General features: G+C 41.4%; 1 protein-coding gene and 1 non-coding gene across 6 annotated transcripts in view; one reads left to right on the top strand and one right to left on the bottom strand.

Moving 5' to 3' along the window:
* Positions 1-24,637, top strand: part of STIM1 (stromal interaction molecule 1) — a 192,748-nt gene that overhangs the window by 55,642 nt on the left and 112,469 nt on the right. Inside the window, exon 2 of one of the 5 annotated variants that reach the window (XM_033862422.2) lies at positions 1,948-2,112. The exons of 3 other annotated variants lie outside the window; for them this stretch is intronic. In XM_033862422.2, coding sequence (XP_033718313.1) covers positions 2,031-2,112 — 82 coding nt within the window. In that variant the 5' untranslated portion in view covers positions 1,948-2,030. The remainder of the gene's footprint in view (positions 1-1,947; positions 2,113-24,637) is intronic. One more of the 5 variants, XM_033862423.2, reaches the window with a different exon arrangement.
* LOC117313460 (small nucleolar RNA SNORA11) lies at positions 4,030-4,159 on the bottom strand. The gene has a single exon (XR_004527968.1). It is a non-coding gene; the product is annotated as a small nucleolar RNA SNORA11 (small nucleolar RNA).

Consider the following 24,637-nt stretch of genomic DNA (forward strand, 5'->3'; position numbering starts at 1 on the left):
ACCTTTAGACACAGCAAGATCCAGGGACTTGAATCATGTCATTTGGACCTAATCTCTCTCCTCTTGGCTCCGCTTTTCTTTGTTTTGGTGTTAGGAAGCCTCCACCCATGTAGTGGCAAAGGTAGCTGTCAGCTTTGGGTGTGTAATCTACCAGCTAAGCAACCACTATTGGAAAGATAATACCTCTTTCCTGATGGTGCTGGCAGTCGTGGGTATGATTTTGGCTTGGGTCATTTGCCCACCCTAAAGTATCACTGTGACTGGAAGAATGCTGGACTTTCATTGGCCAACAGTTATATTCTACTCATGGAGCCCAGGAATCATGGTCAGCTACCCTGGAATCATGTGGGCTGAGAGCAGGGGAGGGATGGTTCCCTCAGGGAAGATCAAGGTACATGTACTTAAAGAGGGCTTGGGAGGTGGGGAGATTGTTAAATCAGCAAAATTCATAGATGTTTGCTACATAATTGTGCCATTTTAATTTCTTTTTTTTTTAAGTGTGCTTCCAATATTTAAAACTCAACAAAGTAGAGCTGCTCTGCTTGAAGTTGTAGATATTGCCAAGGAACCTGAGTGGGAGGAGGGATCTGCAGAGCATAATTTGAAAACTGCTAGACAGTTTGTCCAATAAATATTTGTTTGAGGTGTGATAGTCACTGAATCCTTTCTTCCTGCCTTTCTGGCTTTATGTAGAAGAGATTGTATTTTCCTTCAAATCTGGGACAGTGAGGTAAGTAGCAGAGCCAGCTATTGCCTGGGGTTGAAGATGCCAAGGACCTTGCTTAGCCTGGACACCAAACTGGTTTTTTTTTTTTTTAAAGCCATGAGCCTTTCAGATGTAAATAGGGACTCCTAGAGAACAAGAAGAAGTGACTTTACAATGTACTGGTTGATGTGAATGATGAAATATATTTGTATCCTAAGCATTTTGCAAGGGCTCAGTATGCTAGAATGTATAGCGCCATGAGCTGGATTCTGTATTGTAAATTGAGTGAGGGTGAAAGCAGCCCTCATACATCAGCCAGCTGCATAAGGCAGCCAACGGCTGTCTTTGTTTTTCTATTTTTGTTTTTTTTAATGTGATAAAATTCACATAACATAAAATTTGCCATTTAAAAATATACAATTCAGTGGTTTCTAACAATTTTGTGCAACATCTCCACTATCTAATTCCAGAATATTTTCATCACCCCCAAAAGGAACCTTGTTACCCATTAAGCAGTCACTCCCTATTCTCTAGTCCCTGGCGACCACTAATCTACTTTCCGTCTCTGTGGATTTGCCTATTCTACACATTTCATATAAATGGAATCATGTCTGGCTTCTTTCACTTAGTGTAATGTTAACATATATTTATCTAATTACTTTCTCATGATACTTTTTAGAATTATCCCACAGACCTATCCTCAAATGTATAATTGGGATGCACATACTTAACAGTTGGAGTAGCACCCCCATCAGAACCTTGACCTGTCACATAAGAGCTATCATAGTGGAGAAGGCCAAGTGGAAGCTTTTGAAACTGTTGCATTTTCCTCTGGTCAAGATAGTGAATCAAAACTAATATCATATTCTGTGAGGGATGGTGGAAATAGTGCTATCCTTAAGTATCTTTAGAATGCAGGGTGGTGGTCCCTATTATGTCTACATTTAATTCACTAGTCTGCCCTCTTCTGCAAAACTGGATGGATTCTGGAGAACGTAGACCTCAGCAAGTTTAATTTAGTAGCCCCAATTATGGATTCTGTGATGGATATGGTATCTTTGCTAGAGCAAATTAATATGGTATGTGGGCATTGGTTTGGTGAATGTGTTCTTTTCTGTCTCAATCAGAAAAAAAGGCCAAAAACAGTTTGCATTCTTGTGGAACAGATATCATTACACCTCCATAGTTTTGCCGAGGGCTATATAAACACTTCCACTCTTCTACTCTTTGTCATAATATAGTCAGAAGAGACTTGGACCATCTGGCCATCTATAGAACATCACTTTGATCTGTTACGTTGATGACATCATGCTAATCAGACAGCATGAACAAGAGGAGGTTAGCACACGGAGGCCTTGGTAAGATACATGTGCTCCACAGTGGGTACTGCCACATTCTTTGCCAAAGTAAGTGTATTTGTTTTTAAATATGTCCACGAATTGTTTGATACCCCTCCCATCAAGAGGTGGAACCTAATTCCCCTCCCTTTGACTCAGCTAGACCCTAGTAACTCAATTCTAAGAAATAGAATAAAATGAAAGTGATGGTATATGACTTCAGCGACTAGGTCATAAAAGGTACTACTGTTTGTCTGTCTCACTATCTCTTGGATCACTCACTCTGTTGGAAGCCTGCCTACATACTGTGGGGACACTCAAGCAGGCTATGGAACAGCCCACATGGAGAAGAACTGAGGCTTCCTGACCCACCCAGCACTGACCTGCTAGGAGTGTGAGTGAGCCATCTTGGAAGCAGATCCTCCAGCCCCGGTCAGGTCTCCAGTGGCCCTAGCTCTTTATGAACCTTATGCGAGATCTGAGCCAGAACCACTCAGTTAAGCCACTCTTTGTCCCTGACACTCAGAAACTGTGTGTGATAATAAATGTTTATTGTTTTAAGCAACTTAGTTTTAGGGTAGTTATTATACAACAAGTGATACTAATACACAGTCCCACAAGCTGTGTGTGTGTACTAGTTTTTAGACATCCTTTCCAACATCTAATATTTCCCTATTTTTGTCATTTTAGCCATTCTGATTGGTGTATAGTGTTCTCACGCTGTGGTTTTAATTTGTGATTCCCCAATGACTATGAAGTAGAGCATCTTTTCATTCATATATATCTATATACATGTATATAGATATATACAAATACTGTCTATCTGTATATACATACATACATACATACACACATACATATACACACATACACACACATAGTCTGGACTTATTATTTTGTAAAGTGTTCAAGTTTTTTGCCTACTGTTCTTTGGGTTGCTTGCCATTTTTTAGTTGCTTTATAGGAGTTCATGTATTCTGGATCCAAGTCCTTTGTCTTATATGTATTGTGAATATCTTTCTCAGTTTATCAACTTTTTCCTTCATGTTTAGGCCTTTTGGTGTCCTGTTCAAGAAAACTTTGCCTACTCCAAGATCATGAATATGTTCTCCTATTTCCTCATTTAAAAGCTTTATTGTTTTACCTTTCATGTTAGATCTGCTGTCCATTTGAAATGAATTTTTTTGTGATGGTGTGAGGTAGTGAGTCAAGGTATATTTCCCCCCCATATGGATATCCATTTGATCTAATACTATTTATTGAAAAGGTCATTCTTTCCCTTCTGTACTGTAGTGTCACCTTTGTTATAAGTCAGGTGACTGTTATGTGTGGCTGTGTTTCTGGACTCCATTCTATTCTATTGGCTATTTTTGTATCCTTGCAATTGATACCACACTGTCTTAATTATTATTACAATAGGTTTTTTTTTTGATAAATTTTTAAATTTTTGGCTGCCTTAGGTCTTTGTTGCTGTGCATAGGCTTTCTCTAGTTGCGGCAAGCGGGAGCTACTCTTTGTTGCGGTGCGTGGGCTTCTCATTGTGGTGCGTGGGCTTCTCATTTCACCCTTAGGGTTCACTTTAATGAAGTAAAGAGTGTTGCACATTCTATGGGTTTGCACAAAGGTATGATGACATAGATCCATCATTATAATGTCATTCAAAGTATTTCCACTGCTCATAAAAACTTCCGTACTCTGTGTATTCATCTCCTCTCTCCCCCCACACACGTGGCAACCATTGATCTTTTTATTGTCTCCATAGTTTTGCCTTTTCCAGAATGGCATATAGTTGGAATCCATTTTTCTTTTTCTTTTTTTTTTTTCCTTGAAAAGAGAGATTCAAAGCCTTTATGTCTATAGGACCACTCGTGGCCCACCCATGTAGACTGGACAGGCTCTAGGTGGCAAACTCCCCACATAAATACTGTAGCTTTTCTACCAGTATTGAGCTCTGACCCAGCAGCCACGTGGAGGTGCAGGGGGGACATGTGTCAGGTATTTGTTCATAGGAAGGCCACAAGTTTTGTGTCCCTTGTCACAATGTACCCAGATTCCTGTTGGATGTGTTGTAAACAGAGGAACCATTTCTTCAGGCCCCCTGCTCTGAGCACACCCCATATAGGGGATATTTCCTTTTTTGTACATTTTTCCTTTAGTGGCCCTTAAAAAGCAGTTCCTTTTGTACTTCAGTATTTAACAGAATGTAGCAAATACATTTAAGTGGCACATGAAGGGAAACTTACATTCTACAGTCTAGCGATCTCCTGAGCTCCATAGTTTGTAATTTTTATTTTTTTGTTTTTTAAATTTACGTTTTTTATAGTTTAATATTATTATTTTAAAATTAATGAATTAATTAATTTTTGGCTGCCGTTGTGTCTTCGTTGCTGCACGCGGGCTTTCTCTAGTTGCAGTGAGCAGGGGCTACTCTTTGTTGCGGTGCGCGGGCTTCTCATTGCGGTGGCTTCTCTCGTTGCAGAGCACGGGCTCTAGGCGTGCGGGCTTCCGTAGTTGTGGCATGCGGGCTTCAGTAGTTGTGCCTCACAGGCTGTAGTGCGCAGGCTTAGTAGTTGCGGCGCACGGGCTTAGTTGCTCCGCGGCATGTGGGATATTCCCGGACCAGGACTCCAACCTGTGTCGCCTGCATTGGCAGGAGGATTCTTAACCACTCTGCCACCAGAGAAGCCCTATTTTTTTTAATCTTAAGAAATATTTTGTATATATTGTTCAAATCACATTTGCTGGCAAATGAGTGCAGTTTACAAAATATTGCTTTTCATGTCCTATTTAATCCCATTTTTCACTGCAGCAAGAAGGAAATAGTGTTTCACCAGTGATATGTGCCTTTTATTTTTCACTATTAAGCAGGAAACCTATAAAGAGACTTCTTAACTGGATTGAATATCTTCAGACTTTAAGCATCGCAGAAAATTTGTAGAGTTTTATCTTTAGATTTAATTTTTAGATGTATTTTAAATCATGATAGCTTTATATCATCATTATTAAATACAAAGATTGGAAAACTACACTTGCTTCTACAAATAAATCCATATATATATATATATTTTGTATATTATCTGTGGCTACCTTTGCACTAATGGCAGAGTTATTTAGTTACAAAAGAATAGAGGATGTTTGGCCTGTGAGCCTGAAATATTCACTGTCTGGCCCTTTATAGAAAATGTTTGCTGAGCCCTGATTTAGTGTAACGTATCAAGCCACAGTATATACTAAGGATGAAGTTCACTGTTAATGAGAAATGTAAATCCATCTTTCCAGAAGTTTTTTTGATAGTTTTCAATCTTTTTGGCCAACTTATTATTTGAACCAGTTAGATTGTTTTTACCCTGTAATGTAGCTGATAGAGAATTTAGGAATAGAATTAGGAATAGAAAGGTCAGCTCTGTCATTTTCTTGTTATTTATTTTTGTGTGTAATTTTAATATTATCTTCAACCAGTGGGGATTGTTTTTTATTTTTGTTTACTTATTTGCAAGAATCCTTTAAAATCATTGATCCATGTGGTGGGGGTTGGTTTAGTTGGGAAAAAAATAGAAACCATAATTTGTAAGTTTATTTAGTCAGACATGTATTAATTGCAGTACAGTATGTCATGGTATCCTGAAAGCACATGAGTAACTGCAGACAGACACTGTTGTTCTCCCTCGAACACTGTGAAACTTCCATTCTATTCTCAGGACACCTTATATGTAATAAATGACATGGAAACACTTGACAGATTCAGAGAGGGCATCATTGTTCGTCTGTACATTTAATACTGGCAAAGTGTAATTCTTATAGTTTAAGATTAAAAACAGGATAAAATAAGAGTTTTAATGTTTCTGTACTTTCATTGGAAAGTCTTGTGCATTCCGGTTAGGAGATGACTCTCTTATATACTGTTTGTGTAAGTTCTTTCTGAATGTAGGCGTAATCCCTGAATATAAATAAAAGGTTGTAGCATAATAAGAATTGAGCTCGAAGTCCGGCAAAGACTCTCTTGTGTGAATAGTACTATCAGCAACTATGGTTAGAGAATCTGGAGGCCAAACAAAGCCTCACTTAGGTGCCTTATCTGTTCTTGTCCTCTGTGGATAGCCATATCTCTTCCAATAAGATTTTGTATCTGCAGCTAATTAAATCCAGAATAGAACCTTAGAATGGAGGTTACAGGACTGTGTCTTCTTGCCATTCTGTAACCCACCAGAAACACTGCAATGAGCAAGACACTACCTAATAGGCTTCCTTAGGTGGGGATTTACTTTGGGGAGCTGACAAAGATATGGAGTCACACTACCTGGGTTCAAATTCTGGACTTCTCATTTTATTAGCTGTGTATTCTTAGGCAAGTTTACTTTAAACTCTCTGTGTCACAGTTTCCTCTTATGTTAAATGGGGAGAATGGTATCCAATTTATAAGGTTGTTATGAAAAATTAGTTAATCCATATACAGTGCTTAGGATAGTATCTGGCACATATGAAGTGCTCAACAAATGTTTGTTAGTATTTCACTTTTTGAAGGTTCAGATTTTGTCGGTACACTGAGAATATTTATCTCTTCAAGCAGATTCTCTTAACCAAGTTCATGAGGCTGATATATAAAAACCTCAAGAATGCCTGTGTTGGTATGACCAGTGCTTTTTTGCCTTTGGGTGGCAATGTGGAACACCAAATCCTAAGCAGAAAGGTTATGGTGAACATGAAATTTGAATTAGGGCCATTAGTTAGATGAATCCAGTGTTTTGTGTATACTACCAAAGTAGCTAAAATGAATATTTATTACCTTTTCCTGTATTTAAGAATTTCTCCACTTAAAATGCCAGACATCTACTTTCAACCTCATTTGCAGCTTGCCGTAGGTTCTTTTGGTCTGATCCGCTTTCCATGGACTTTGACTCTGAAGAGCTGGTGATGCAAGCAAGCAGGGACTGCAGTGGTGGTGGTGCATGTAGCAAGATTGAGTTCCCGAGCAGCAGTGGTAGTCGTATTGCAGTGGCTGGATCATAGTGGCTGGGGATAGTGGAGGTTGGCAGTGGAAGCAGAGATGTCCTGACCAGACTAGTTCTACTGCCAGATTTTAGGTGTTGTTCTTGACATCCATCCCTGGGTTTTCAACTTCTCCAGGTGAGTCTGAGCTGCTCTTAAAATAAGGTTTTGTTTTGTTTTTTTTCTGCTTAGACTATCTAGAATCAGTTTTAGTTGCTGAACTTACAGACTAAGTTGTTCTTGCGACTAAGGACTCTGGCTGATACTGACGCTACAGTAGCCTGATGCATTCGTCTCACAGTAGGGATGGAAAGGTCATGGGAATTCAGCTGGAATGTTTGAAGTTCATTGGCTCCCTCTTTTTGAGAGTGTTAGGGTCACTGTATTCCCAGGGCCTAGAATTGTGCCTGGTATATAGTAGGTGCTCAGTAAACCTCTGTGGAATGAATGAGTGATGGGTTCATTCTGCCAATGAACCCAATTGTATGTCTGCCAATATGTGTATCGGTGATTGCTTTTTCTCAGCTTCTGGGGCTGTCCAAATCTTCCGGATGAAGTACAGATTTTTTTCTTTAGGTGTGTTAATACATATGTAATCCTATATAACAGTTACATTTTATTGGTTTGGGAACTGTTTTGTCTTTTAAACTCATTTGGCTTATCTGTGCTCTGTGGGCGTTTTAGTTTAGCCCTGGGGTGTATGATTGTCTGTGATTTTGTGTGTGTGTGTGTGTGTGTGTGTGTGTGTGTGTGTGTAGAGGGGCACTTCACAGAGCCCCAAAGTGCTGACAAGGACTTAAATCCCTTCCTGGTGTCAGAGCTTTCCCAGCATTCTGGAAGCCATCACTTCTTGAGTCTTCCTCATGAGGCTTGTTGGTGGAATAAAGAAAAGACCATACACCCACAGACAGTTCCATACACGTGTGCACACGCATGTGCATGCACACGCACACACACAGAGAACTGTATTTAAATCTAATAACTTTATGACTTTATGTAGTTAAGTTTCCTACAGATGTCCTGCTTTTCCCCTGATGGTGATGCTGAAATTGGGAAAGACAGAAAATACAGGCCCCTTATCTCCGCTTTTCTTTTTCCTCTGTTCCAGGTCTTCCCTTTAAGAAACTGTATGGGAACTGGCAATTTACACCCATATTCTGGTCATTTGCTTATATTTACTGAGCCCCTTCCTGGGTGCCATAGGATGATGGCCTTCTGAGGCTGGAGGTGCTGGGATTTGAGAGGTGGCTTGTTCCCAGTTCCTTATGTTCCTTGCCTCTCTTCCTGGTCGAGTGGCTGAGGCTGGTGGCAGAGGGCAGTATACTGGAGATCCCTCTCTCTCCATCTCTAGAACACAGTGTTTTAGACTTCGTGTTCTCATAAATCAGGACTTTGAGATGAAGATTCCTGAACAAGCTCATCAAGAGGTAGGATCATCTGGCCTTCCCTTCTTGAGTTTCAGATAAAGAAACAAGCCTAGAGGGTAGTGACTCATCCACGGTGATGCAGTTGGTCAGGGCTAGAGTGAGTATCTAAATATATTTCCAAGGGCAAACTGAAATCCTATAAATGCTGAGCCCCATCTGAGGCCTCCTGTAACATAAAGCTAGCAGGGTTGGGGAGGGTGAGGGATTTATTCTGTAGTTTCCTTCCTTGCATCTTATGAAGAGTCAACACCTTACTTCTGGTTGCTCTAGTTTGTACCATGCTTCATTGTTGAGAGTGGACCCCAGTCTGCAGTCTTTGGTCTGGAACACAGCCCAGTCCTAAATTGCCTGTCTTGGGCCATGGGTTACCAAGTTTACAGACAACAATCCTGTGCCTCTGTAGACACGTGACCAGGCTATTAATAGATCTGAAGTTCTGGGAGAGTCTCAGCTCTTCCCCCACTTCCCCACTCCCAGCAGCCTGCCTGCTGGTAATTTCCTCAGTGCTCAGCTAGACACAGAATGGAAACAGGGCAGTCTGCCCATCCCCTTTTAGGAGGTAAGACAGGCCCAAGTCTGTATGAGTAACCTCTGGCCTTGTGGGTCTCTGTGCTGTATCAGGTCAAATGAGAGTGCTTAGCGTTTAGGAGGAAATAATAGCCCTGTGCCCTAGGTGGGATTTTTTTTTTTTTTAAATAAATCTGTGTTGGACCCTCACTATATGAAAGACACTGAACTAGGCCCTTTGAATGTGTTATCTCAACCTTCTCTACAACCTTGTGAGATAGGTATTATTCTTATTTTATAGAGATTATTAAAACTCAGAAAGATTGACTAAATAACCTACTGTCACACAGCTAAACAACACTTGAATCCAGGCCCTCTGATCTTGTTTTTCCTAAATGACAGCTTCCCTGTTTACAACTTTTTTTAGTAAAATTGGGCTAGGGTAATTTGGACAAATTATCATTGGGGGCACCTGTGTGATTGAATGATTCCACACAGCTCAGAGAAATGGGGGTGAACCGGAAGGGAGGGGAAGAAGGCCTGTCAGTCTGTGGGCAATCAAAGGGAACTCAGTGGGTGGCTATAGCAGGATGGTACCTTTCATAGGCCTGTGTGCCCTGAGTGAACTCAGGTCAGATAGTGGCTGTCCTGCAGGCTAATAAACCATATTCCTTAGCATGGCATTCAAGGCACTCAGAGGTGGGGTTTCTGCTTCATAACTCTTCTTCCATCTCTTCTTACTTCCTGTCACGCAGACTGTTCTTTGTTCTATTGTTCATCAAGTCTGCTGTCATCTTCCATGCATGGGCATTTGTAGGCTCTATTAAGGTCTGAATCAAAAAGTAACCATTGACAGCTTAGGGCTGAGCAGATAGTTTTGAACCCCCAGTCACTCCAGAGCCATTTTGGACTGGAGCTCTCTCATTCCTTCATTCCTTCACTCATGTATTCAGTTATTCTAACATATTGGGCACTCCCTCTGTGCCAGGTACTGTACTAGGCCCTGGGAATCAGTATAATGAACAAGACAGATATGGTTCCTGCTCTCCTAGAGCTTACAGTGTAGGAGGGAAGGCAAAAATAAAACAGATAATCACAATGAAGTCTGATGACTTATGAGGCGGAAATAAGGGATGTGATGAGAGCGTACTTATGGCTGGGGAACTTAATATCGTTTAGGGTGTCAGGAAAGACCTCAACACTACCATAATAGATGACATTTAAGTTGAGACCTGAGAATTGAGAAAAAATAGCTAAGTAAGTGGGGTTAAGAAAGGTAAATTCTAGGCAGCAGATAGAGTATATGCAGAGGCCTAAAGTCCAGGTGATAGGGATAAGGCCACGTCCATGTTGGTTCATTTATTAAGCAACCATTTACAGCTGGTGGGTTATGTCATGCACTGTGCTAGGGTCTGGGGACATACAAAACAATCAGACGTGGTCCCTACCTGCCCTGGAGACGCTCAGTTAGGAGCAGTGGCTTTACTGCTTGGTAACCAGGGTGCTAAAGTCATCCTAGGTCTTGGATTCAATCTCCTGGCTCCCATGTGACAAGACTTAACACCTTCAGAGACACTGCCTGCCCTTGAGTATTTGGGCCACCTGTCAAGCAGAGAGGATGTGGACCACAGCTGGAAACTTGTAGCATTTGCTTTCATCCCTGGCTTCACACTTGCCAGATCCTTGGTTGATGGGGTTCATCTACAGACCTGAGGTTGATGGAGGTCAAGAAATTGGCTTTTACCTCAGCAGGAGCATAGAAGAGGCTTTCTGGCTAAGATGGAGTTGCCGTGGTTGTCAGAGATGTGTCCCTGTTGCCTCATATTTGTTAGTTGGATTGATTGTGTGGTCTCAGACCCATCCATTGTCTTGAATACACCTATGGTGGTATTTTAGCTCTGTTTTTCTGAGTTCTGGTACCTCTTATAATAGACAGAAGGCTCAGTGGCTGGCTGCCTTGGACTGTGCAATTGCCTAACTCCAGGGTGCGCTGTTCACATAGACTGTGTTGTGAATGGGGCCACCCCTCCCTAACTGTGCCGCAGTGCATCCTTGTGGCTCTGGTTAACGGGAAAGGAAGTTATTTAAACACTGACTGTGTGCCTCAGGCTAGTGGTTTATATTCTTTACTTCATTTAATAATCTCAATAATGCTCTGAGGTAAATACTATTATTATGCTTATTTACAGATGAGAAGACTGAAGTTTCGGTGAAGCTAGTGAGTAGTGCCTTGGGATTAGAGCTCGGGTCTGACTGAAGTTCATGCTTCTCTGCCATTCCCAGCTGTTTCCCAATGTGGTCACAGACTTCAGGTCTTGCGTGTCATCTTGTTTCCATGGCTCGCTTGGCCTTGTCTATTTTGACTTATCTGTCTGGCCGCCCTGTGTCAGTAACCTAAGGATTCTCAGCATGGCTGAGGCTCAGGAATGTGTCCTGCTTGGGAGATACTCTAGAGTCATTTTTTTTTCCATCTAAAATTATTTTTGTGTTTAGCAGGAGGCAACAATATAACTGTAGCTAAAGTCATTTTAAAGGGTAAGTCAGCTCTGGATTTGCTGGGCTGCCTTTCTTACTGCAGCTCCCACAGCGTTCTCAGTAGGATAGAAGCTGGGGATGGCTCACTGGAGATGAGTTTGGGTGAAAAAGGCATTGGATCTGGGCTTGGCTGATGGGATGAGATTCCCTCAGCCTTTCTAAGTTGCATGGCTGCTAGGGTTGGTTGGATCTTTGCAAATTAGTACTTAATGTTCCTTTTCCAGGGACCTGTGGTTCTCGTTTCTCCCTTTTAGGAGAGGACCTGCCTCTTCAACTGGGGATTCTGGAGCTACTGACCTTAGAGTGGGGAGGGTTTTTCCTTCCTGGAGTTTTCAGGGGTGTGTTTGGTGTGGGAGAGGGCTGTGTCAGGCAGAGTCTGGGGGAAGGCGGGAGGAGAGGTGGGTTGTGTATTTACTGCCTCATCTGCTTTTCAGTACTCTTTCTTCCCTTCCTTTCTCTTGGCAGTTTTGCAGTCCCATTTGAGAAGTAGGATCTAAATAACAGAAGGCCTCTGCACTCACCTAGCTTGTGCTTCAGCTACCCCAGACTGCTTGCAGGTCCTGAAGCATGACAGGCTATTTCATATCTCAGGTCTTTGTACATTCTGTTCCCTCTGTCCTTTCCATCCCTAGAGAAGAGGGAAGATGTCCTTTCCATCTTCTCTGCCCCATGGATACATCCTCATCCTTTCAAGACTCAGTTTAGATGTTACCTTTTCAGTGACATTGCCTCTGATCCCCTCTTTCTATGGAGGTAGGCACTCTGTACAGGCCTTTGTTGTACCATGTTTACTCACTTAACTCTCTGCTTCGCTGTGCATATCTTGAGCCCCTTAAGAGCAAGGGACTGAGTCGGTTTCATCTTTCTTTAGCAGGCACAGGACCTGAAGGAGACTAGAGTATCAAGAAATTTGAACTGAACTACACTGATGGCTGAACTAGATGGTTGTACAACTATCTTGTGTACCTCCATAAACTAAAAAAGGATTCTCTTGCATAATTCACTGTATTGTGTTATCTTCTAGGTCCCATAGTCCTTCAAACATGCATGACGGTAGCTGACTTCCAGAGAGAACAGTGTCGTGCTCTACAGATGTTGTCTTTGCCTGCTTTGCCCTTCATCTCACAGTGCTCTTCTAGCCCCTGGGCCTGATCCAGGGAATGAATAGGGAGGAAATGCCAGAAATGAGCCACGCTTGGTATCCTGAATCCTTAATTTGCAGGTTTGGTCCTGTGGGGCAGTGCAAGATGAGAAAATAGAAATGAACCCGTTCCCTGTAATAGCAGCTGAACCGATTGCCTCCAAGTTATGACTGTCATCACTGTTGCTGCAGCAGCCATAGCCATGAGGCACTCCCCTTACTGTATTCTGGGTCTAAGACAATCAGTTCTTCTAAATGAGCTCACTTGGCTCACCCTGAGTTTCTCAGAGGACTGAGATCCTGAAACAAGTCCTATTACACTTGTTTTTCTACCATTGTCGGGCCACAGACTGTGAGATCGTTTATTCTTATCCCTTCATTTTTATAGGGGAGGAAACTGAAGTTCACAGTGCCCTGGGACTAGCTTATGGTCATGTGACTAGTAAGTGTCAGCTGAGGCTAGACACCGGTCTTCCAGCTCCCTGCAGAGTGGTCTCTTCACTATGCCTTGTTGCCTCTGGTATGTTTCCTCTTTCTATTTGTAATTCCTGTAGATTGTGAACTTGGTGAGGGTGAGGGACCCAGGAAACTTGATATCTTTTCCTTCTGTCACCCCCTCCTCCTGCCTAGGCTAGGCAGAGAAGACGTTCAGGGAAGACTTGGTGAAGGACTGAATAGAAACCTAAGTTGGCCCAGGAAGATCTCATGGGCTAAGCCAGAGGAAGACTAAAGAAAACAGATCCCTCCCAGTTTCACTGGAACATCTTTGATTTTGGTGATGATTCCTGTGGTTTGGCTTTGCTAGTGTTAAACGCAACCTTGGCTGGAGCATGGACGAGTTGTGGTTTGTGATACTGGTATTTTATCTGGTGAAAGCCAGATCTATAATGAAACTTCTGGGAAAATACCACATCTCAGCTAACTGAAGATCCCTTTGGGTTTTCAGACCCCTCCCTTGCTCTCCAGCAGCAATCACAGGACATAGAGATTGGACGCATCATTGCTAACTCCATTACAAATAGATAACGTTGCTTCAGTGCTTACTATGATTTCTGGAACTATTTTAGGTATTTCCAAATTCTTTTAATCCTCACAATCCTCCATGAGTAGTTGCTATAATTTTTTTAACCTTTCAAATTGATTTTATTGAGATGTAATTTACATATAGTAAAATGCACTCATTTTAAGTGTTCAGTTTGAGTTTTGACAAATATATACACCTCTGGAACCTCTCCCCTGCAGTCAAGATATAGAACATTTCCATCAGTGGGTACTATTATTATCTTCATTCTACAGGGAGAACACTGAGGTACAGAGGAATTAAGTGATTTGTTCAAGGTCTCATGGCTAATAAGTGATAGAACCAAGATTTGAACCCAGGCTGTCTGACTCCAGAGCCCATGTTCTTAACTACTGTGCTATTCTGCCTTCCGTCTCTTCTTTTGTGGTCCAGCCATTGCCTGTCTTGCCCTGGTGGACAAGTGCATTAAAGAGTAAGATGACATAGGCTTAATAGTCTACGCACTAAAGGGGTCTTGAGGAGCAAGAGGCCCAGAAGTAGGCGGTGGAGAGGGATGAAACAGCTATCAGTACCACTAGAACCTCAGGACCAAAGTAGGCAGAACTACTTGCCTTATGCCCAGCCTTTGCCTCTCCAGGCCTGTGAAGAATGGGGTGGACTAGGGAGCCTGCTAACAGGGTATAATGTAGTGTCTGAAAAAGGGACTGGCTCCTAGGCTCACAGAACAAGATATAGAAATATGGATGATAGATCACGATAGTCTCATATGCTCTGAGACTGCTCTCTGTGGTAGGCTGCAGCCAGTTCTGGGCTAGGCACTATAAGGGCAACATGGACAGGCCAGAGCATATGTAAAGGAGGCAAGATGGAGGGGGGCCTTGAAATCTAGTGCTTTGGAGAGGAATTGAAGGAGCCAGGTTTGGAAGCCCTGAAGAGAAAATGTAATCATTGTCTTCCTATCCTTGAAAGGCTGTTCTTTAGAAGAGAAAATCAACTTGTTTTCCTGTGTGGCTTCAGAAGGCATAATTAGAGCCCTATGGGTGGGCCAGTATAGCATATTTTGGAAAAATTAAAGTGCAGTGGATATGAAATGCCTCATTAGCTTGTCATTTGTTTGAAGTACAAATAAGTTCTGATGTCTTTCCATTATTAAGGTTAATCTCTTGAATGACTATAAAATTATCAGGAAATTTAGTATGTTTCTCTTGGGGATTTTCCTCCTCCCTCTTTCTCTTTCTGAAGTATTAAGAACTCTAAGGGGTCAGGCTTAGTTCCAAATAGTGGGCTAGAGAATCTTATTGGTCTGGTTGTGGGCCCCATATTTTAGCTTCTGTTGATGATAACACATTGTGGCTTTTAAAAACGGACTACTCACAGTATGTTGTTTCCTTATTTAGTGTAGCTGTGAGGACTTGATTCTGCACAAGTGACAGTGGTTCTTTGAGGGAGGATGATATAGTGCTCCTTGAATGTCACACCTGGCCTAGGCTTTACTGTGTTTGACCTCTCCAAGTCATGTCTATATATGCTCGTCCACCGGAGAAGGGAACTTCTTCAATCTCTAGTTGGCTGGGTCTAGAAGTGTTTGCATAGCCAGCATTCTTCCATGATCATTTTGGTTATGGTATTGAGCTTAGAACACCCATTCATACTTTCTCTTTCCTCAGTGTGAGTGCTTACTGTAGGCTCTTACTGTCCTTTCCTATCTTTAACTTGATTTAAAATCTCAAGTCAGTCTGAGAAATTCTAATAGTATAGAACCTCAGAAGAAAGGTGGTCAAGGTTTCAGTCTTTGGTCCTGGGAGAGCTTTGGACCCTGTGTATATTTGTATTCATTTTTCCCAGTTTTACATACCAAGGAGTATTGGGAACAGTCTTTGCCAAGTCACAGAAGATCATGTTGTATCCTTTTCCCCAGGGATAATGTGTGCCTGCTTGCTTTATATTTATATAATTAAAGGGGGGTTAAAAAAACCCTTAAGAACAATAGTCTGTGCCAAGATGACTTGATATTTCTAAGAGAGAGAGGGGCTGACAACTTTTAAAATGGCAGTTTTTCTCTAACTAAAGTAGTTTGGATTGTTGTTTTATCTGGTCCCCTGCTAATAAACAAGGAAGATTTTCCAAACTACTGTAACTCCCTATCACTGGGCCATGCAGAGATAGGAGTGGGCCATGCAGAGATAGGAGTGCTTTGACTTTACAACTGTTAAACAGAGACTAGCTGCCTAGGGCCACAGGGAGGAAATGCTGAATTTCTTAATAAGACCACCATCCAGAATGACTAAGGTTGGCATTAGAAGATGTGAGAAGGGGCAACTGGACCATGTCATCTGAACCTGGATCTTGAAACCCTTTCCTTCATTGAGGGACTGATTCTTACTAAATATCTGTAGTACCACCATACTACCTTCTGGAAGGTACTGCTTTCCTTTTATGTTTGGGTCCAAGTTGGGTACAGGAGCTTTTTTTTTCACTCTCATGTAACTGGGTCCTACACAGAATGTTGTTGTTTGGTCTTGCTTGACTATTTTCCTTTATTTCTTTTCCTTTTTTTTTTGAATTTTATTTTTTATACAGCAGGTTCTTATTAGTTATCTATTTTATACACATCAGTGTGTACATGTCTATCCCAATCTCCCAATTCATCACAACCCCATCCCCACCCCCCACCTCACTTTCCCCCGCTGGTGTCCATACGTTTGTTCTCTACATCTGTGTCTCAATTTCTACCCTGCAAACTGGTTCATCTGTACCATTTTTCTAGGTTCCACATATATGCGTTAATATACGATATTTGTTTTTCTCTTTCTGATTTACTTCTCTCTGTATGACAGTCTCTAGGTCCATCCACGTCTCTACAAATGACCCAATTTCGTTCCGTTTTATAGCTGAGTAATATTCCATTGTATATATGTACCATGTCTTCTTTATCCATTCGTCTGTCGATGGGCATTTAGGTTGCTTCCATGACCTGGCTATTGTAAAGAGTGCTGCAGTGAACATTGCGGTGCATATGTCTTTTTGAATTACGGTTTTCTCTGGGTATATCCCCAGTAGTGGGATTGCTGGGTCATATGGTAGTTCTATTTTTTTTTAAGGAACCTCCATACTGTTCTCCATAGTGGCTGTATCAATTTACATTCCCACCAACAGTGCAAAAGCGTTCCCTTTTCTCCACACCCTTTCCAGCACTTACTGTTTGTAGAGTTTCTGATGATGCCGATTCTAACTGGTGTGAGGTGGTACCTCACTGTAGTTTTGATTTACATTTCTCTAATAATTAGTGATGTTGAGCAGCTTTTCATGTGCTTCTTGGCCATCTGTATGTCTTCTTCGGAGAAATGTCTATTTAGGTCTTCTGCCCATTTTTGGATTGGGTTGTTTGTTTTCTTGTTATTGAGCTGCATGAGCTGTTTATATATTTTGGAGATTAATCCTTTGTCCGTTGATTCATTTGCAAATATTTTCTCCCATTCTGAGGGTTGCCTTTTTGTCTTGTTTGTAGTTTCCTTTGCTTTGAAAAAGCTTTGAAGTTTCATTAGGTCCCATTTGTTTATTTTTGTTTTTATTTCCATTACTCTAGGAGGTGGATCCAAAAAAATCTTGTTGTGATTTATGTCATGGAGTGTTCTGCCTATGTTTTCCTCTAAGAGTTTTATAGTGTCTGGTCTTAAATTTAGGTCTCTAATCCATGTTGAGTTTATTTTTGTGTATGGTGTTAGGAAGTGTTCTAATTTCATTCTTTTACATGTAGCTGTCCAGTTTTCCCAGCACCACTAATTGAAGAGACTGTTTTTTCTCCGTTGTATATCCTTGCCTCCTTTGTCATAGATTAGTTGAATATAGGTGCGTGGGTTTATCTCTGGGCTTTCTATCCTGTTTCATTGATCTGTATTTCTGTTTTTGTGCCAGTACCATATTGTCTTGATGACTGTAGCTTTGTAGTATAGTCTGAAGTCAGGCAGTCTGGTTCCTCCAGCTCCGTTTTTCTTTCTCAAGATTGCTTTAGCTATTCGGGGTCTTTTGTGTTTCCATACAAATTGTGAAATTTTTTGTTCTAGTTCTGTCAAAAATGCCATTGGTAGTTTGATAAGGATTGCATTGCATCTGTAGATTGCTTTGGGTAGTATAGTCATTTTCACAATGTTGATTCTTCCAATCCAAGAACATGGTATATCTCTCCATCTGTTTGTGTCATCTTTGATTTCTTTCATCAGTGTCATAGTTTTCTGAGTACAGGTCTTTTACCTCCTTAGGTAGGCTTATTCCTTGGTATTTTATTCTTTTTGTTGCAATGGTGAATGAGATTGTTTCCTTAATTTCTCTTTCTGATCTTTTGTTGTTAGTGTATAGGAATGCAAGAGATTTCTGTGCATTAATTTTGTATCCTACAACTTTACCAAATTCACTGATTAGCTCTAGTAGTTTTCTGGGGGCATCTTTAGGATTCTCTATGTATGGTATCATGTCATCTGCAAACAGTCACAGTTTTACTTCTTCTTTTCCAATTTGTATTCCTTTTATTTCTTTTTCTTCTCTGACTGCCATGGCTAGGACTTCCAAAACTATGTTGAAAAATAGTGGTGAGAGTGGACAACCTTGTCTTGTTCCTGATCTTAGAGGAAATGGTTTCAGTTTTTCACCATTGAGAATGATGTTTGCTGTGGGTCTGTCATATATGGCCTTTATTATGTTGAGGTAGGTTCCCTCTATGCCCACTTTCTGGAGAGTTTTTATCTTAAATGGGTGTTGAATTTTGTCAAAAGTTTTTTCTGCATCTATTGAGATGATCATATGGTTTTTCTTCTTCAATTTGTTAATATGGTGTATCACATTGATTGATTTGCGTATATTGAAGAATCCTTGCATCCCTGGGATAAATCCCACTTGATCATGGTGTATGATCCTTTTAATGTGTTGTTGGGTTCTGTTTGCTGGTATTTTGTTGAGGATTTTTGCATCTATAGTCATCAATGATATTGGTCTGTAATTTTCTTTTTTTGAAGTATCTTTGTCTGGTTTTGGAATCCAGGTCATGGTGGACTCATAGAATGAGTTTGGGAGTGTTCCTTCCTCTGAAAAGTTTTGGAAGAGTTTGAGAAGGATGGGTGTTAGGTCTTCTCTAAATGTTTGATAGAATTCACCTGTGAAGCCATCTGGTCCTGGACTTTTGTTTGTTGGAAGATTTTAAATCACAGTTTCAATTTCATTACTTGTGATTGGTCTGTTCATATTTTCTATTTCTTCCTGGTTCAGTCTTGGAAGGTTATATCTTGCTAAGAATTTGTCCATTTCTTCCAGTTTGTCCATTTTATTGGCATAAAGTTGCTTGTAGTAGTCTCTTATGATGCTTTGTATTTCTGCGGTATCCATTGTAACTTCTCCTTTTTCATTTCTAAATTTATTGATTTGAATCTTCTCCCTCTTTTTCTTGATGAATCTGGCTGAAGGTTTATCAATTTTGTTTATCTTCTCAAACAACCAGCTTTTAGTTTTATTGATCTTTGCTATTGTTTTCTTTGTTTCTTTTTCATTTATTTCTGCTCTGATTTTTATGATTTCTTTCCTTCTACTAACTTTGGGTTTTGTTTGTTCTTCTTTCTCTAGTTCCTTTAGGTGTAAGGTTAGATCGTTTATTTGAGATTTTTCTTGTTTCTTGAGGTAGGCTTGTATTGTTATAAACTTCCCTCTTAGAACTGCTTTTGCTGCATCCCAAAGGTTTTGGATCGTTGTGTTTTCATTGTCATTTGTCTCTAGGTATTTTTTGATTTCCTCTTTGATTTCTTCAGTGATCTCTTGGTTATTCAGTAACGTATTGTTTAGCCTCCATGTGTTTGTGTTTTTTACATTTTTTACCCTGGAATTGATTTCTAATCTCATAGCGTTGTGGTCGGAAAAGATGCTTGATACGATTTCAAGTTTCTTAAATTTACCGAGGCTTGATTTGTGACCCAAGATGTGATCTATCCTGGAGAATGTTCCGTGTGCACTTGAGAAGAAAGTGTAATCTGCTGTTTTTGGATGGAATGTCCTATAAATATCAATTAAATCTATCTGTTCTATTGTGTCATTTAGAGCTTGTGTTTCCTTTTTAATATTCTGTCTGGATGATGTGTCCATTGGTGTAAGTGAGGTGTTAAAGTCCCCACTATTATTGTGTTACTGTCGAATTCCTCTTTTTTTTTTTGCGGTATGCGGGCCTCTCACCATTGTGGCCTCTCCCATTGCAGAGCACAGGTTCCAGACGCGCAGGCTCAGCGGCCATGGCTCACGGGCCCAGCCGCTCCGCGACATGTGGAATCTTCCCAGACCGGGGCACAAACCCACGTCCCCTGCATTGGCAGGCAGACTCTCAGCCACTGCGCCACCAGGGAAGCCCTGAATTCCTCTTTTATAGCTGTTAGCAGTTGCCTTATGTATTGAGGTGCTCCTATGTTGGGTGCATATATATTTATAATTGTTATATCTTCTTCTTGGATTGATCCCTTCATCATTATGTAGTGTCCTTTGTCTTTTGTAATAGTCTTTATTTTAAAGTCTATTTTGTCTATTATGAGAATTGCTACTCTGGCTTTCTTTTTATTTACATTTGCATGGAATATCTTTTTCCATCCCCTCACTTTCAGTCTGTATGTGTCCCTAGGTCTGAAGTGGGTCTCTTGTAGACAGCATATATGTGAGTCTTGTTTTTGTATCCATTCAGGGAGCCTGTGTCTTTTGGTTGGAGCATTTAATCCATTCACGTTTAAGGTAATTATCGATATGTATGTTCCTGTTACCATTTTCTTAATTGTTATGGGTTTGTCTTTGTAGGTCCTTTTTTTCTCTTGTGTTTCCCACTTAGAGAAGTTCCTTTAGCATTTGTTATAGAGCTGGTTTGGTGGTGCTGAATTCTCTTAGCTTTTGCTTGTCTGTAAAGCTTTTGATGTCTCCATGAATCTGAATGAGATCCTTGCTGGGTTGGGTAATCTTGGCTGTAGTTTCTTCCCTTTCATCACTTTAAATATGTCATGCCACTCCCTTCTGGCTTGTAGAGTTTCTGCTGAGAGATCAGCTGTTAACCTTATGGGAGTTCCCTTGTATGTTATTTGTCATTTTTCCCTTGTTGCTTTCAATAATTTTTGTCTTTAATTTTTGTCAGTTTGATTACTATGTGTCTTGGTGTGTTTCTCCTTGTGTTTGTCCTGCCTGGAACTCTCTGCACTTCCTGGACTTGAGTGGCTATTTCCTTTCCCATATTAGGGAAGTTTTCTACTATAATCTCTTCAAATATTTTCTCGGGTCCTTTCTCTCTCTCTTCTCCTTCTGGGACTCCTATAATGCGAATGTTGTTGTGTTTAATGTTGTCCCAGAGGTCTCTTAGACGGTCTTCATTTCTTTTCATTCTTTTTTCTTTATTCTGTGCCACGGCAGTGAATTCCACCATTCTGTCTTCCAGGTCACTTATCCATTCTTCTGCTTCAGTTATTCTGTTATTGATTCCTTCTAGTGTATTTTTCATTTCAGTTATTGTATTGTTCCTCTCTGTTTGTTTGTTCTTTCATTCTTCTAGGTGTTTGTTCTTTAATTCTTCTAGGTCTTTGTTAAACATTTCTTGTGTCTTCTGGATCTTTGTCTCCATTCTTTGTCTGAGGTCCTGGATCAACTAAACTATCATTATTATGAATTCTTTTTCTGGAAGGTTGTCTATCTCTATTTCCTTTAGTTGTTTTTCTAGGGTTTTATCTTGTTCCTTCATCTGGTACAAAGTCCTCTACCTTTTTATTTTGTCTGTCTTTCTGTGAAAGTGGTTTTCCTTCCACAGGCTGCAGGATTGTAGTTCTTCTTGCTTCTTCTGTCTGCCCTCTGGTGGATGAGGATATTTAAGAGGCTTGTGCAAGCCTCTGGTCATGGGTGGAGCTGTGTGTTGCTCTGGTGGGCAGAACTCAATAAAACTTTAATCCACTTGTCTGCTGATGGATGGGGCTGGGTTCCCTCCCTGTTGGTTGTTTGGCCTGAGGCAACCCAACACTGGAGGCTACCTGCCTCTTTGGTGAGGCTAATGGCAGACTCTGGGAGGGCTCATGCCAAGCAGTACTTCCCAGAACTTCTGCTGCCAGTGTCCTTGTCCCCATGGTGAGCCACAGCCACCCCCTACCTCTGCAGGAGACCCTCCAGTACTAGCAGGTAGGTGTGGTTCAGTCTCCTATGGGGTCACTGCTCTGTCCCCTGGGTCCCGATGCGTACACTACTTTGTGTGTGCCCTCCAAGAGTGGAGTCTCTGTTTCCCCCTGTCCTGTTGAAGTCCTGCAGTCAAGTCCCGCTAGCCTTCAAAGTCTGATTCTCAGGGAATTCCTCCTCTCATTGCCGGACCCCCAGATTGGGAAGCCTGACATGGAGCTCAGAACCTTCCCTCCAGTGGGTGGACTTCTGTGGTATAAATGTTCTCCAGTTTGTGAGTTACCCACCCAGAAGTTATGGGATTTGATTTTATTGTGATCGTGACCCTCCTACCGTCTCATTGCGGCTTCTCCTTTGTCTTTGGATGTGGGGTATCTTTTTTGGTGAGTTCCAGTGCCTTCCTGTCGATGATTGTTCAGCAGTTGGTTGTGATTCTGGTGCTCTCACAAGAGGGAGCGAGTGCACGTCCTTCTACTCCGCCATCTAGAACCAATCTCCCTACACAGAATGTTTAGACAAGAATTTTCTAAAGACTCAGACATGGCAATAGGACAGTAAATATAGTTATTGAAACTAGATAACCTGGCTTATAAAATGCTGTTTGATATCTGATGCTCTCAGAAGATAGGCAGTGCCATCACAGTTATCTGGTGATAAGCTGGAAGAAAGATGAGACATGAATGTGGGTCACGATGAGTTTCATCCAAAAGGCCCTTCTAGCTCTGAGAGTCTATGAGTCTTTTACACCTTTCCATTCCTGAAAATTCTAGAACTGACTTTGTGCAGTGATTCCTGGAAATCTTACAGGCCCAACAAGGGGTCAGGAGAGTGGGTGGCTGTGGCGAAGTTGAGGTTACCGCTGATCTCATTTCTGCCCACCACTGCTCTGCCCTTAGGCCAGAGAAATACAGATATAAAATAGAGCCACTTATGTTGTGTGTGCTTTACCACAATTAAAGTAATCCCACAGGCTTATACTTTGTCCATGATGTTGATCTGTCCTTTTCTCATTTGACCCTCTCAACAGCTTGTGAAATGGGCAAGAAAGTGCTTATTAAGCTCTTTTTAGAGGTCCAGAAAAGTTAAGTAACTTGCTTGTCTGGATTACACACTAGATTGACTGGTATCCTCAGTACTTTCAATAAGTGTTGTTGAATAAATGAATGAACCAGAACTGGAGCCCACATTCTCTGCTTCCTTGGCCAGTAGTTTGCTATTATATTCTTCTGAGCCCTGTGGGGACCTTCTGTGAGCAACTTAAGGATTGGTTGGGTTTTGCTGGCCTTTCCTTTGGGATTCCCTCATTCCATAGCTGAAGCTGTGTGCACCCGTTAGAGAGCATCATCCCAATTGTGTTCCCTACAAAGTAGGAAGGGAAAAAACACTCCACCCACTGTAATTCTTTTTTTGCTACTTGTTTTCTGGTATCTTCATGTTATTGCTGACAGGAGTGACTCATAGACTTCACTATGTGATTTTCTTGGTTAAGAGAACTTTTTCCTTAGCTCTAGAAGAAATTAATTAATAGTTATGTGTGCTTAAGGCACAGGTGTTCAGCAGCTTTACCCAGAACACAAGAGTTCTCTCTTCTAGCTAAGGCCAGACATGTTGCTTTGGTTTGGTAAGATTCTGTAGCCATTGTGTGCTTAGCTATGTGTTAGGTGCAATAGGGGAAGTCCTTGGGCTGAGAGGCTCAGAGTTCAGCTGGAGAGATAAGACACATATATAAATAGGAAAATAATATGAGACAGTTTTTAATAAAATACAAAATCAAATAGTATACCTGTAATTATTTAAACATGGGGAAAAAGTCATAAGGGACTTAGAAGGTATAGTGGAAAGAGTGTGTGCTTTAGTATTGTGGGCCATTGACAAGTTAACCTTCTGAACTACTTTTTTCTTTTCTGTGAAGCAGGCATAGTGATAGCAGCCTTACAGGGTTGTGAAGATCGAATGAGGGTAATGTGTCTAAGGCACCCGCATAGTGTCTGATGCATGGTGGGCATAAAACCAGTGGTAATTCCCTCCTCCCCTTTTCCAGGAGCCTTCCTAGAGGAGCTAAGCCTGAAAGGTTGATTAGGATTTGGGGGAAGGGAAGAGTGGAAGAAGGGTGATAGAAAGAGGGGGGATGGGAAGGTTCAGGTCCCATGAGTATGTCAGTCTGGTGGGAATGGAGGGCACATGGAAGAAGCAGTAAGAAGAAAAGCTAAAGAGACAGAAGTTTAGGCTTTATTTAAAAGAGAGGTTGGGGACTTCCCTGATGGTCCAGTGGGTAAGACTCCATGCTTCTAATTCAGGGGGCACGGGTTCTATCCCTGGTCGGGGAACTAGATCCCGTGTGCATGCCACAACTAAGAGTCCGCATGCTGCAACTAAAAAGATCCACATGCCGCAACTAAGACCTGGTACAGGCAAAATAAATAAATAAATACTAAAAAAAAATAAAAGAGATGTTATCATGGGAAGGTTTTTTTTGAGCTCTCTATACTGGTGTATATATATGTATTTAAAAGCCCTTTTTTTTTTTTTTGCGGTACGTGGGCCTCTCACTGTTGTGGCCTCTCCCGTTGTGGAGCACAGACTCCGGATGCGCAGGCTCAGCGGCCATGGCTCACGGGCCCAGCCGCTCCGCGGCATGTGGGATCTTCCCGGACCAGGGCACGAACCCGTGTCCCCTGCATCGGCAGGCGGACTCTCAACCACTGCGCCACCAGGAAAGCCCTAAAAGCCCTTTTTATACTCTATTTTGTAGTATAGTAGCTAGAGGCTTGGACTCTGGAGCCAAACTACCTGTCTCTAAATGCCACCACTTAG

Source organism: Tursiops truncatus, chromosome 8 (genome assembly GCF_011762595.2).
Source record: "Tursiops truncatus isolate mTurTru1 chromosome 8, mTurTru1.mat.Y, whole genome shotgun sequence".
Taxonomy (NCBI): domain Eukaryota; kingdom Metazoa; phylum Chordata; class Mammalia; order Artiodactyla; family Delphinidae; genus Tursiops; species Tursiops truncatus.